A 14,387-nucleotide genomic window follows, 5' to 3' on the forward strand; every position below is an offset into this window, starting at 1 on the left:
AAGGGGAGCGAGAGGGGGTGACGCGACAACGCGCTGTCTGAAAGAAGGGGGAGGGGAACCGAGAGTCGGAAAGATTAGCGAAGGGAGCAAAGAGACAGGGGGATCTCTCGACCGAGAAAGAGAGGAACCAGCGAGAGAAAGAGGGGATCCTGCATTGCACCGATTCTCCCCCCGTTATTTTTCTCGACTGGATGCAGAACGTCGTTCGTTTTTTCGCGAACGGATTTATAGACGAGTGGCTTGTATAGTAGCACAAATATGTCACGAAGCTGTATCGATCATTTGATGACCGATGACCCAGAGTATAAAATACTCAATGATATTGTTTATAACGCTATTAATCTTTTTTGTTTCTGTCATTACCATTTTATTATTATTATTATTTGTATATTGATTAATTAATAGGACATTAATAAACATAATAAATATAAGCATTTATATTAATAATAACATATAATTTGGTTATTAATGCACGTTATTGCTTCTCATTTGTTTTCTATTCAAATCGGCCCTTCTCTTCTATACACACACGATATATTATATACAGTTTTCAATTTAATATATCCATGCGCTCGCTTTCTTTGTGTATGTTGTACGAATATCCATTTAAAAGGCAAAATGTGTTACATAAAATGTATTACGCGAAAAAGATACTCATAAAATCTCATCGCATTTCTAAATAGATTCTTCCATTTTTTTATTTTTTATTTCAAATCGTAACTGAAAAATTATACCACGCGAAAAAAACAATCCAAAAACAGGTTGTTCCATACAAAAATAATAAAAAAAAAAAAAACATACATATAATTTTTTAAATTATGTTTTTTTAATACAAAAAAAAAAACATTTAATTATCTACTTTTTTATTATATACATAATCCCATTTTTATATTTACTTAAACTTTTTATCATTATTCTGTTTTTCTTTTATTTACTGTTGCATTTAATCTTGTACTCCTTTTTTTTTTGGAAACTATGGAAGACGCTTCATGCACTCAACAACAATTAAGTAATCGTATATATAAGATTATTGTGTAAGTATGTTGTACGAATATCCATTTAAAAGGCAAAATGTGTTACATAAAATGTATTACGCGAAAAAGATACTCATAAAATCTCATCGCATTTCAATCGTAAAAACGACTCAAATCCAAATCCACGTGGCAGTAGATTTAATATTCTGTTACTGAAATTTTTAATACAAAAAAAAAAACATTTAATTATCTACTTTTTTATTATATACATAATCCCATTTTTATATTTACTTAAACTTTTTATCATTATTCTGTTTTTCTTTTATTTACTGTTGCATTTAATCTTGTACTCCTTTTTTTTTTGGAAACTATGGAAGACGCTTCATGCACTCAACAACAATTAAGTAATCGTATATATAAGATTATTGTGTAAATTTTGTTGAGCATCGCGATGCACGCGTCGCAGTCACGTTCGTTCCATTTTCAGACAACGAAAGAGAAAGCAAGAACGAAAGAGAGAGAGAGAGAGAAAGAAAGAGAAAGAAAAGATCAGAAAAAGCGGGAGCAGCTTTTCAACAATGCGGCGCGGAATGGAAAACGAGGTTGCGGACGGAGTTCTCATTCCCTCGTGATACCCATCGCGCGTTCTCTTGCTCTTTCTCTCCTCCTCCTCCTCCTCTACCTCCTCCTTCCCTCCTCGAGACCTCTTCTCCCCGTGGTATTCTTCGTCACCCTTTACTCGCGTACTTGAATCCAAATCCACGTGGCAGTAGATTTAATATTCTGTTACTGAAATTGTTAGACCCTATATATCGATCGAATTTACACATGAAATTTTTTTCATCTTATATATATATATATATATTTTTTTTAAATAGAGTAAAACCGCACGTCTTTTCATCATCTCTTAATCCTTTAGCTACTCTTTCCTATGAACGCTGAACTATTTTTTTGGAAACTATGGAAGACGCTTCATGCACTCAACAACAATTAAGTAATCGTATATATAAGATTATTGTGTAAATTTTGTTGAGCATCGCGATGCACGCGTCGCAGTCACGTTCGTTCCATTTTCAGACAACGAAAGAGAAAGCAAGAACGAAAGAGAGAGAGAGAGAGAAAGAAAGAGAAAGAAAAGATCAGAAAAAGCGGGAGCAGCTTTTCAACAATGCGGCGCGGAATGGAAAACGAGGTTGCGGACGGAGTTCTCATTCCCTCGTGATACCCATCGCGCGTTCTCTTGCTCTTTCTCTCCTCCTCCTCCTCCTCTACCTCCTCCTTCCCTCCTCGAGACCTCTTCTCCCCGTGGTATTCTTCGTCACCCTTTACTCGCGTACTTGCTGCGCACGCGTACGCTTACGATGCACTCTGGTCCCTTTTCCCAGCTTTCCCCCTCGCAAGAGAACGCCGCCCGCTCGTATCAGCGAAAGCTTCACGCGAAGATATTGCAAGGAAAAAGACCTCTCTTCCCCGTGTATGCTTAATATATTTTTCATTAGATAAATATGAATTTTTTTTTAAGTGAGGATGTTAAAAGACAGCTTGAGTTTACAATAGATCTTCATAAGCTCGAAAGCTAGATGTGAATTTCGTAAGGAAGAAAATCTTATTTTTTTTAGTGTAATTTTAGATGTGAGATTTGAGTCAATAATCTTTTATTTTAAGATAAGAAAGTTCATTGAAATGGCACGCTTAAAGTAAAATAAGACTTCGCGTAAAATAGTAAGAAAATCCTGGTATTAAGATTTTTCCCCATTTTTTCGGATGCTTTTTTTACAAAAACAAATTTAAATAAAATAAATCTCGTTAACGTGAAAAGCTTTCAATTTTTTTGTTCCTTCCAATTTAAATTTCGAAAGTCTTGAAATCGAGGAGTCCCAAACGCAAAATTCAAACAAACATTTGGATTGAATCAATGCTGGGATTTAAATACCGAAAAGGAAGTTGGCGTCAATTTTACGTTAAAGGGGAGATGTGTCGAAACCGTACAACGCCCCCCTCGACGTGGGTAGACGTCGACGTCGACGCCGCGACGCTGCTGTCGAGGAACGCGATGAGAATGAGAGAAAGAGAGAGAGAGAGAGGGAGAGAGAAGAGAACCGGACTTCGACAGTGCCAGCATCGATCGCGAGATAGTTCTTGGAACGATTGATTGATGGTACCCTTCGTGCATGCCGTGCGAACTCAATCGCGCCAGGAAGAAATCTTGGATGAAAAACCTCTTCCCGACATTTTTCCTGCGCAAAGAAGCGATTTTACCGATAATTATAAGATGGATCCATTCGGAATCTAGCACAAGTCGCACAAAAATTTCCCCAGATAAGTCTATATATATATGCTACTAAATCTTCTGGGGCAATAATTCTTTTTCCAGCAAAATATTAATTAATTCTGAAAATTAATTAATTATTGGACCGAAACATTTGTGTATCTACTCTTTTCGATAATATATATATTTATTACAAATATTTACGTACTTATAACAACATTTAGGCTCTAACTGAATTTTCTCTTCTCGATAAGTTAATTAATATGTCTCGATTCTCTCTCTGTTAATTGTGCGTCTATTATGGCAAATTTAATTTTGCCAGCGATGATAATAGAAACTAAAGAAAAACATTAATGCCACCTGCGTCCGGAAAAATATTTACCTGATGTTTGCGTATTCTCAACGCACTGATATTTTCACGCGTAATGATAAAAAAATCGCATGTAAAAAAATGTTAATGTTGCGATCATTTCTCGGCTGTATTTTCAATGCGGTGATTTTTCGCAGGCATCACAATTTGCACGAAAATTTATGGAAAAGAGCGAATAATCGTGAAACGCGCACGAATTTCACGGAACCGCGACCGAGGATTTTCGAGTTGCACCCCCTCCCCCTACCCCTCCCGGACTTCCCGCCTTTACCTATGTAACGGACAGCTCGAAACGGAACAGATTGCTCTTATCAAGCAAGCTCTCGCGCGCTACATCGATCACCGATATAATGCGTGTCGATGTTTTTTTTTTTTTTCTTTTTCGAGTTTCGACTCGACTAGTCTCTCCGATCGAGAAGAACCGGGATTTTCCCGTGTTTTTCCGCGCAATTCGCCCAGCAATCCTGGAACACGCAATCCGAATCCGTTACACGTCCTTCGCGCTGCCAATTAATCCACGTGCATTTCGTCCTAATGAAAAGTTGATAAGAGAAAAGAAAAAAGAAAGATTTAGAAATAGTGTACTTCTTACAACTTATCTATAAATAGTGTGCTTTACAACTTTTAAGAGCACACAAAGTTCAAAATGACAAGATATTTTTTAACACACACACACACACACACATAAATTAAGATTCCTTGACAAAAAGAAAAGTAGCTATATAATTAAATTTTTATTATATTTATAAATTTAATACGTGTTTCAATGAAAATATTATAATTAAGATAATGCCTTTACTTTTTAGTAGAACAAAGGGGAAGGAGGGGAGGGAGAGTGAGAAAGTTGACGAAGGAAAGATTTGAAAAGAAAATTACCACAACCAATTACCCTTATTTTCTACACAGTCTATAGTCTCTATGTATCTAGCACAGCGAAGATAGACATGCACCCCGTACTGTCATCGATTAATGAGATCGGGTGTGCTTCGAGGAAAATTTTTATTAAAGATATCTATTCATTGTATAAAACCTAGTGTTGAGAAATGCAATAAACATTAAGAGATAATGCGAATGAAGCATCCTCTCCATTCACCAGCTTTAAATCAGATTTAAGATTTAATTTCTATTATTATTATTTTTTCTTTTTTTGAAATTTTGAGAGAGAGAGAGAGAGAGAATGTCTACAAAATATATTATTTAAAGAAAGATGTTTGTCTTTTAAAAAAAGTCAATTTTAATTTTTTTTTTTCTCTACGCGACGTTGTCACGAGAATTTAACGATTACACGAAGAAAAAAAATCGTACGAAGAAAAATACTGAAAGAGTGATTACAATGGTATACATATATCTGGCCTTCCTCGGCCATTTAAGATTTTTCGCTGTCGACGAATCGCGAGATAACGACGCGATTACGCGAGTTTACATGCGGACTATTTCGCAAATGAGATCTAAGTATATAAGAAGTCGGGGGATAAATTATATGGTAGGATATGGCGGTCTTTCGTGAATATTGCATCCTTTTGCCCTTCTTCGCTCCCTTATCATCATGTGTAATTACGCAATTGTATTTACATACGTGCGTCCCGCCGTCATTATCGCCCCGGCGAGATCTTTATTTTGCATTCGAGCACTCATTTTCGCGCACTCGTTAAGAAACAATCGGCCATGGCACGAAAACCGGAGAAATACGAATTTCTAATGTATATCGTAACGCGTGCGACTTAATTATTGTTGACTGCAATGAGAAAAAAATATAATAAAGGAGCGAAAGCGCTTCTGTCTATGAAACAAACCCGGGAAAAATGCAAGATGACCCAGAATTACCGAGTGGTCTTTCATGCATTCTACAGGATACAAAAAGTCAATTTTTAATTTTAAGACAAGTTTCAAATATGTAAATATATAATTTGGAAATACATATTAAAGTTTCGAAGAAAATATTGAGAGTAAAATAAAAATAATTTTAACTTTCTTTTTAATTTTTTTTTCGCAAATTGAGGATTTTTAAAAAATCTTTAATGCATATAGTTTTCATGAAAAATTCTCAGGAAATAATAAAAATTGACGAGTTAATAAAAATTTAATTTGGAGCTTAATGTTTTCACCGAGACGTCGATATGAATTTAATTAAAAATTCTCGACCAGATGATTTTGTCGTGAAATTTTCGTGGAAAGATCGGTAGAAAAAAATCTTCGTCGTTTCGGAGGACCAGATGAGCAGCAAAATAATGATTTTTGTTCGCGAAAAGACGCGCAATATAAAAATTCTCGTTTCTAAAAAAAAAAAAAAAACTAATATATACTGGATATACTATTACGGTATAAACTCGTTGCCCTCATTTTTTATTGCAGGCAATCGCATGTAGATCGTCGAGAAATGAAATGAAAACTCAGATCCGGAACGGATTCTGTTGAACCGAATGAAAATCGATAGTCCAAAATGGATTATTAAATGTGATTTAAAAAATGCTTCGATTCTCGAAACGAGCTGTCAAATATACTGCGAATATTATTAACTTTCGGAATGGATTATTAAAATGCAGTAAAATCGCCGCGATCAAGACTATCGGATAAAATGAAAAAAAAATCGATTGTTAAATTCCATAAAAACTACCGAAAAAGCAAGGATCGTTAAACACTAGCGTGGGCATTATTGACTCAAAGCAAATTATCGGATGCAATATAATAAAAAGATCTAAAACGGATTGTCGATGAAAATTATATACAGATAGATATCTTTAGTGTATTCCCCGTTTCTTCTCCAAAAAATCTATACTTTCTTTTTTTTTTGTAACACACATTTTATATTATTTTTAAATATATGAGGCTGTCAAATCTCGCATAAATAAACTTAATAAATTATATGCAAATTAAAATATCAATATCTTCTATTTATATTTTAATATGAAGGAATGCACTTATTACTTAAATGAATGAGTGCAAGCGTTGATAATTTTAAATGCGAGCATAATGAATAATTTAAAATTACTAATGCCAAGTGGATATTCGACATAATTAATGATTCAACTATTTCACAAAGCAAACCGCGACATTGTAAAAGATGTATATTATAAATAAGATCATCTCGTGTGTTATTTATTCGTGTAATTAATATCTTTTCGGATGTAATACAACATTTTTGCGTTACAGCTTTACGCGGTTACCGAACCGCGTCGATTAGTGACAATTTTTCTTCCCATTTTTCTCCCCCCTTGCCTCGAAAAGGCGGGGATATAAACGAGGATTGCCTATTCTGTTCTTGCTCCTCGCATGTCCCTTTCCGTTTCCGCTTCCGGTATATCCGTGCGCGATTGTTAATATACCGAGCCGTTTTATCAATTCACGGGAATTGTCACTGCCCGCTTCGTCCGCGTTTGTATGCGCTTTTATAATCCCTACATATATCCTGTGATCTCTCGCTGTAACGATGAAATGAATCTTTAAACATTGTACGCTCGCGCGAGTATTGACCCGCGAAAATTATAGTATTTGCACAGCAATTTGCAAAATTATTAGTAATAACAAAAGAAATCACGAAATTAATATTTATAAAATATATGTATATAAATATACATATGTATAATGCAAATAAAATTGATCTTGGGATTATTTTTTATCTGCAATATAATATAATATAAACAAACCAATAAAAGAATAAGCCACGCTATATATCACGAAATTATCACGCTTATCATAAGTCATAAATACGATTTGGTTTAATTACTCGAAAAATTTGCGAAATTGCAACCATCTCGCAAAAACTAACTTTCGAGGTACCGTGTATGTTTGTAAATTAACGCATTATAATCGCAAATTCTACAGAGTGTACCTGCTAATGTACATTTGCTCAAACGATAACCGGAATGGGATTTGTTATTTTTCCACCGGTATAGCGAGCGATGTTCATTTTCGCTGCCAGCAATCAAGTACTCTCATTAATAAAGCATTTAGGGGCATAAATTAATTATCGTTTCTCTACGTGCTTCCTGCTACCTCTCACTCCATTTTCCCGTTTCTATTGCCTCTCCCCGCGGAATACGATTTTATTCGTCCTGTCCGTGCCGACAACTCGCTCGATTATCTCCGAAAATCGATCGCTCCATTTTCGTTTTCAAAATCGATAGTTTCTCCTTTTCCCGAGAACGATGTCGCTCTATCATTTTGATTATTTTCGCGATCCCTTTTTCTATCTAGCAATCGAATTATCTCGAGCAAAACGATTCCCAAAACGACCTTTCTCTCTCAATGAACGCTAATTTTCGTAGCCAGCCTGGAAAATCCGCGGTAAATCGAGAAGCGTGATAAAGAAGCGACCAGGCGAGAAATTAATTGAGTACGAAATGGACGCACGAACGTGTTAAGTGGCAAATTAAAAGGATTTCTCTGCCGATGAGAGAAATATATTATTATACGAGAGATACGTCAATAACTAATTAAGGATTATAGGATTCAAATCAATTTAAAGCTTTGCGCGGAGGACAAATAAAGAATTGCGATAAATGGATAAAGAAAAAATTATAACTGACCAATACTTTTAATTTATTTAACATGGTATTAAAAAAGTGGCTTGTCGATTTTGAATTTGAAAATCAATCTATGTAGGAAATAGATTATATATGCTTCTCTCTCGATATGACATATCTTTAAGACGTGCAAACTTATGATTCATCCTTAACATTAAATTGATAAGAGATTGCGACTCATATATAAATAGATAGATAAAAAACAAAGAATCTTTTTTTTATCATTTTTTCCTAAAAAAAATATATATTCCTTGAATTGAAATTTTTAATTTCCTGCTTTCAGAAAACATCATCCACTGCTCGGGAGCAAGAGACACAAATCGGCTGGTATGTCAAATAATCAGCTGGTTGACTCCTGTCTGTAAGTGTCTTTCTCTATGTTAAGTAAACTGATGGTAGATCGCGACAAATTTTTCACACGCTTCCTCGATAAAAGATTAATGTTATCGTATATCATATCTCATCTCATAGTGTTGTCCGATCCATAAAGGCATTCATCGATCGCAATAATTTTCTCCACAACTATCATATTTTTAAAAAATTCGGGTACTTTATGCTCTATCTCTCTCTCTCTCTAAATCTCTTAGATAATTTGTTCCTCATTTTACTGTAAATTTCGCGTAATTCGCAGAGTATTTTCTACAGTAAACTCCAATTTTACCCTCTGACGACTTTGACGTCAACTTTCCTTTGCGATAATTCAGACATAATTACGAAGTTGCTTAACATGGGAGATTAAAAAGCTTTTGGCGCAATAAGCTTCGAGACTAGAGAAAATAAAGCCTCATTCTCCATGGATTTCCGGTAAAACTTTAACAGAATCTTAATTCGAAAGACTCTCTTAACGGAAATATTTAATGCTGAAAATTGAAAAGTTTCGATTACGATGACGTGTCGAAAAAGACAGTTACAATGACATTAAATCGCAAGTGACGATAAGAACGAATCAGTTTTATTAATTGTGCGACTAATCAACATTAGGCTGGTGAATCGCCGGATCGAGCAGAGACAGGAGCACAACATAACTCGCACTGAGATCACGCAGAGGTGACTAACATGCATTAATCACGCGGTTACTCATGCTGAAACTGAGCGTACGATTAATTTCATCAGATTAATTACTATAAAATAAATTTTCCCAAATTGATTTATTCCACGTAAATGTAGATTATAATTTACACATTACATGTATCACGTACAAATGTATAATTTTGTTAAATTAATTCTCACATAATAAAAATTTTCTATGAAATTTTCAATTTCATGATGATGAAACTGTTAATATATTATCACTGATGATCATTCCGCAACGTGCAATAATGCGATTTTATCGCGTGCATAAACCGTTACGGACAACGCGTTCTAAATTGCGGTCCTAATTAGTACTAATTGACTCAACATTGTCGTGTAATTTCTAATAACCCACTAAAACCATAAGACGTAACGTGACGCTTTCAGAGTGAGTAACTTCGCCATCATCATCGACGCATGTTTGCACAGTCATTAGCATGCCGGGATGACGCGACAGCGAGAAGGATGCTTAGTGCAATTAGTAGCATTCTCCTCGAGATCATTATCGCGCCTAGTTGATATATGTGTCGTTTTGTTTCGCTTTGTATAATTTGCTTTTTGCTATGTATCAATCACGAAATGTCCCTCCTATATGCTTGTTATTTTTCCATCATTATATTACTTCCGTGTAGTTTATGTATAATTTAGAATCGATTTTTCCTTAACGAGAAATCTCAAGAAGTCTCAAGAAGTCTCAATAGTTTTGAAAAGAGAATAAGCATAGAAAAAAATTTTTATTCTTCATACATTTAATTAAAATTAATATTTATTTAGAAGGAATTTTAAAAAAGTGATTTTTTTTTCGTTAACGAAAAATCAATCTCGAATCGATCAAAGAATTATGATTGTAAAATTCCATGTTTCGTTCAACCTGTATATATCGCGTGTGCTGTTTTAATATCACTAGTTTTTATTTCAGATATTAATAAAATATTGCTATATGAAATATTGCCACTATTGTTTTAGAAAATAATATCCCCTGTGTAAAATTTGTGCAGCTTTGTGTAGTGTGTACTCGGTAAAATATCTTTTTTTTTATGAAAGTATTTTTTTAATCTATATATAGCTATATTTTTAAGTCATGGATACTCGTTTTCAGACGCGTCCTACAGGAGAAAGCCCCCGACATGCCACAATACACGTAAGCATTCTACTCTGACCATAGTAATTTTCGATATCATGCAACGTTATGTACGCACTTCCGTCGATCCCTCATTTCTCTGATTTGTCTTCCGTAGCGGACAGGGCGACACGGATTACCATGGGAGTAACGGACAGGCGGACACCCACTCGTTGCACTCGTCTCATCTGTCCGTCCAGGAAGATCCGCTGCTCATTCGGACTCATAAGCAACAAACCTCTCAGCAAGTAAGATCGAATATCATTAAAAAAATTTTTTACGCAAATCGTGATTAAATTTGCATGTATTTTCAAAGATGCTTGAATCGCTTGTGTCGAGTTATACGCGAGTAATTTTTTTTTTTTATATTTAGACTTGTACATTTTTTTAATTATATTTAATTCAATGACCAATATATATCCGTTTTTAAAAAAATATACATTAATAAAGGCGGATTTATATTCGATTAATTTTATTCATGTATATCGATACGCGCGATACGAAAGCGGATAGGTATACACGGTGCGCTTTTCGTCCGGAAAAAATCCCGTTGAATAGAGGAGAGATTATATGACACGATGCGCTTCCTCAGGTGACGACTGTGACGAAAGTCGTGCGCGAAGTTTCCCACATGGAGCCGGATCCGGGCGCGGTCAGTTACATGTCGGTGCCGTTAATGTCGCAAGACTATCAGCACGCGGACCCGCGCTACCCCGCGGACCCGTACATGGTCAGTTTCGATCATTACGACCCGTACCTGGGCTATCCGCCGCAGCCAGGTTATCCGGGGCCCCATGGTATCTACATGCCGCGCTCGCATTCCCCGCACAGCCCTCATAGCCCGTCGGAGCACAGCCGTGCTTCCCCGCCACACGGTATGTAACCGCAAATCCATATACATATTTACTTCGTAAATCCATTCTTGCTGCCATTTTCCTCCCCTCTTCAGATATCGTACAATGTTAAGCGTAATTATATGCTCTTTTATGAGTTTATTTATAAGGAGAATAAGCAATCAAGCTTTCTTTTTTTTAAATTTGTTGATGTCGATGAATATTCATAAGTTGATTTCAAATACAGAATATTCAGAATATTTATTTAAATAGTGTTTTGTTTAAAAATAAAATATTACTAAAAAATTTTTTTTCCATACGAGAATAATAACAAAGAGAAAAAGAAATATTTATTTAAAGTTCAGTGGTTACAATTATTAATTGAAACAATAATTTTTAAAGAGATATCAGAAATTTTTATTTTAAATGTATGTGATAATTCTTGTATATTATTTCAAATATATTACAATATTTTTATATTTTTATATAATAATCGTCTCATGCCAATTTGCAAAAATAATTAACTTAATTTAATGAAAGAGAAACAAAAACAAATCAAAGAAATAAATATATGTAAAAAAAATAAAAATTTGTAAAAATAAGACTTTTTCAATATTCTTATAATGGGAGAAATAATTACTCGCAATCGGTGATTTTTATATAATAAATATTCAACGACAAATACATATTTGAGATATTTATTTAATTCTAAATATTAATTTTAAATATTAATTTTAAATATTAGTAGAAGTATTAGTAGTATATAAATAATAAATCAATGTATATTAAAGAAAATTCTCTCGACTTTGCTTATAAAATTACAAAACCCGTATCTCATACTTTATGTATCTAAAATAGTAACATAATATAAATGATGGTTTTTCTTTCCGCAGAATATATGCGCAAGGGTGCGCCCTATGTGGAGGGTAGCTATAATGATATCGACCCCGGCTTAAACCCCGCTTTACAGGACCATTATCGCATTACTCCGAGTCCAGGTGGTCCTGGAGATCAGTATGGTACGTAGGAATTGCAACAAGTGCGATCGAAAATTTTCCATGGAGATGACCAACAAATTAAATTCTAACATGATCGCGATTAGATTCACGTGATAAAAAACCGTACGTCACGTATAAAATCGTACGAGAAAACATTCCTCGTCGTTGCATTTCGTCATAAGATATCGCATAATTCACTTTGATTATCTCTCACTGATCTGACTGTCTATTCTTTGTTATTTTATGGTAATTCTAGATCGAATCAGCAAAGATGATTCTGGTGAATCAACATCCTTACGGCGGAGTTACATCCACTATTTATTCAACTTGTCTCTCTTTCTCTATTTCTTTATTACATCTCTTAAACGTATTTCGTTAAATATTGAAATACGGATTAATGATATATATATATATATCCTCCCCGAGTCTTCATTAATAAATGTAATATGACTTATATAGATATATATAGATATATAAAGTTATCCATGTTTCATTAAATCCGTGATTAATTTAGCGTTCCTATTTTTCACGATTGTTACGTAAAGTCTGACGGATATCGTGTAAAATCGTTTAATCTATCATATAATACATTATCTTTTAATTCCTACTCATGTGTGACATCGTTTCAATTATGTGTCTCTTTTCAAATTTAAATAAAAGAGAAATTATATAAGGTAATAAAAGGTAATATATTCTCATAATATACATATATCCATATCATTAAAACATAGTTAATAATCATTATAAATAATTAAATAATTATAAAAGATAATATATAAATAAGAATAATAAAATAAAAAAGAGAAAGAGAGACAATTCAAAGTTAATAATTAATAATATTTATGATATATATTTCTTAAAGCAAAGATATATTTCTTACAACTCTATAATCTCTTCACATAATACGAAATGTAAAGATAAGCAGTTATGAATATAACATACATGAATTATGCGTCTCCGAGACCGCAATCGAACGGACGACTCCGATAGAGAGAACGACGTTAAAATCAGATAACGAAGCTATATAATCGATTGCATGACGTGTATTCTATTTTAGACGAAAGCAAAGTGGCCTATGGATACGTGTCACCGTCGCCGTACGGGCCCGTGGGGTACGGGCCCGCCGTGGGGGTCGGACCGGTACCGAGCGACGTGCCCGGTTACGAGGAGGGCCACCCGGGGGTGCCCCTCACGTCAGGCGTGCCACCCGGCATCTTCGAGGACGAGGTGCATCTGCAACGGCTGCAATCGCGTCATCCGGTGGTGCCCGGCATGGCGAGCCCCCTCGACGACGATCAAAAGTCCATGCGCTGGCGGGATCCGAACCTATCCGAGGTGATCGGCTTCCTCAGCAATCCCAACAGTATAATCAAGGCGAACGCGGCCGCCTATCTCCAACACCTGTGCTACATGGACGACCCGAACAAGCAGAAGACGCGCAGCCTGGGCGGGATACCGCCTCTGGTACAGCTGCTGGATCACGACACCCTGGACGTTTACAGAAACGCCTGCGGCGCCCTTAGAAACCTATCGTACGGTCGCCAGAATGACGAGAACAAGCGCGCCATCAAGAACGCCGGTGGCGTACCGGCTCTTATCAATCTCCTGCGAAGAACGTCCGACGCGGATATCAAGGAACTGGTCACGGGGGTACTGTGGAATCTCTCCTCGTGCGAAGTGAGTGATTCTTTTTTTAGTACGAAAAAATTAGAAAAATAAGGAGCATTTCCTGTTCTATTATTATTCGTATCTACAACGTCGATAAACTAAATTTTACTAATTCAGACTTGAAAAAGAGAGAGAGATTATTTAATTCTTTAATTATACAGGGTGGTCCATTTTAAAAGAGCCAGTCAAATATCTCGAAAAATATGGAAGATACGGAAAAACGTTTCAGACAAAAGTTGTTTGGTTCGAAGGGGGACATAAGATGGTGCCATTGATGTATTCTTGGATAGTCATTTGAAAGTCACATGAAGGTCACTTTCAATTTCTTAAATGGAAACCCCCATTTTTCATTGCATATTCTTACAACTTATGTCGAGAGCTTTCCAAAACACTATAATAAAATATATTTTCACTAAGTACTTTTTGAGTTATTTTATATTTTAATCTGACATATTTCGATATAAAAATTAAAATATCTCGTAAAATATTTAGTTTTCGATAATCTTACCGTAACGCTTTTATATACAGAATAATGAGACAAATCAATTAGCATAAAAAAAA

General features: G+C 35.1%; 1 protein-coding gene and 1 long non-coding RNA gene across 2 annotated transcripts in view; one reads left to right on the forward strand and one right to left on the reverse strand.

The window, feature by feature from the left end:
• LOC115243570 overlaps positions 1-14,387 on the reverse strand; it is a 55,094-nt gene that overhangs the window by 13,069 nt on the left and 27,638 nt on the right. The window lies entirely within an intron of this gene.
• The window catches only part of LOC115243548 (catenin delta-2), a 38,662-nt gene that overhangs the window by 10,814 nt on the left and 13,461 nt on the right, over positions 1-14,387 (forward strand). Inside the window, exons 2-7 of the mRNA XM_029820660.1 lie at positions 8,420-8,497; positions 10,307-10,348; positions 10,446-10,575; positions 10,920-11,202; positions 12,054-12,179; positions 13,216-13,835. Of these exons, the coding sequence (XP_029676520.1) occupies positions 8,466-8,497; positions 10,307-10,348; positions 10,446-10,575; positions 10,920-11,202; positions 12,054-12,179; positions 13,216-13,835 (1,233 nt within the window). The 5' untranslated portion in view covers positions 8,420-8,465. The remainder of the gene's footprint in view (positions 1-8,419; positions 8,498-10,306; positions 10,349-10,445; positions 10,576-10,919; positions 11,203-12,053; positions 12,180-13,215; positions 13,836-14,387) is intronic.

This window comes from Formica exsecta, unplaced genomic scaffold, assembly GCF_003651465.1.
Source record: "Formica exsecta isolate Colony F162 unplaced genomic scaffold, ASM365146v1 scaffold120, whole genome shotgun sequence".
Classification (NCBI taxonomy): Eukaryota; Metazoa; Arthropoda; class Insecta; order Hymenoptera; family Formicidae; genus Formica; species Formica exsecta.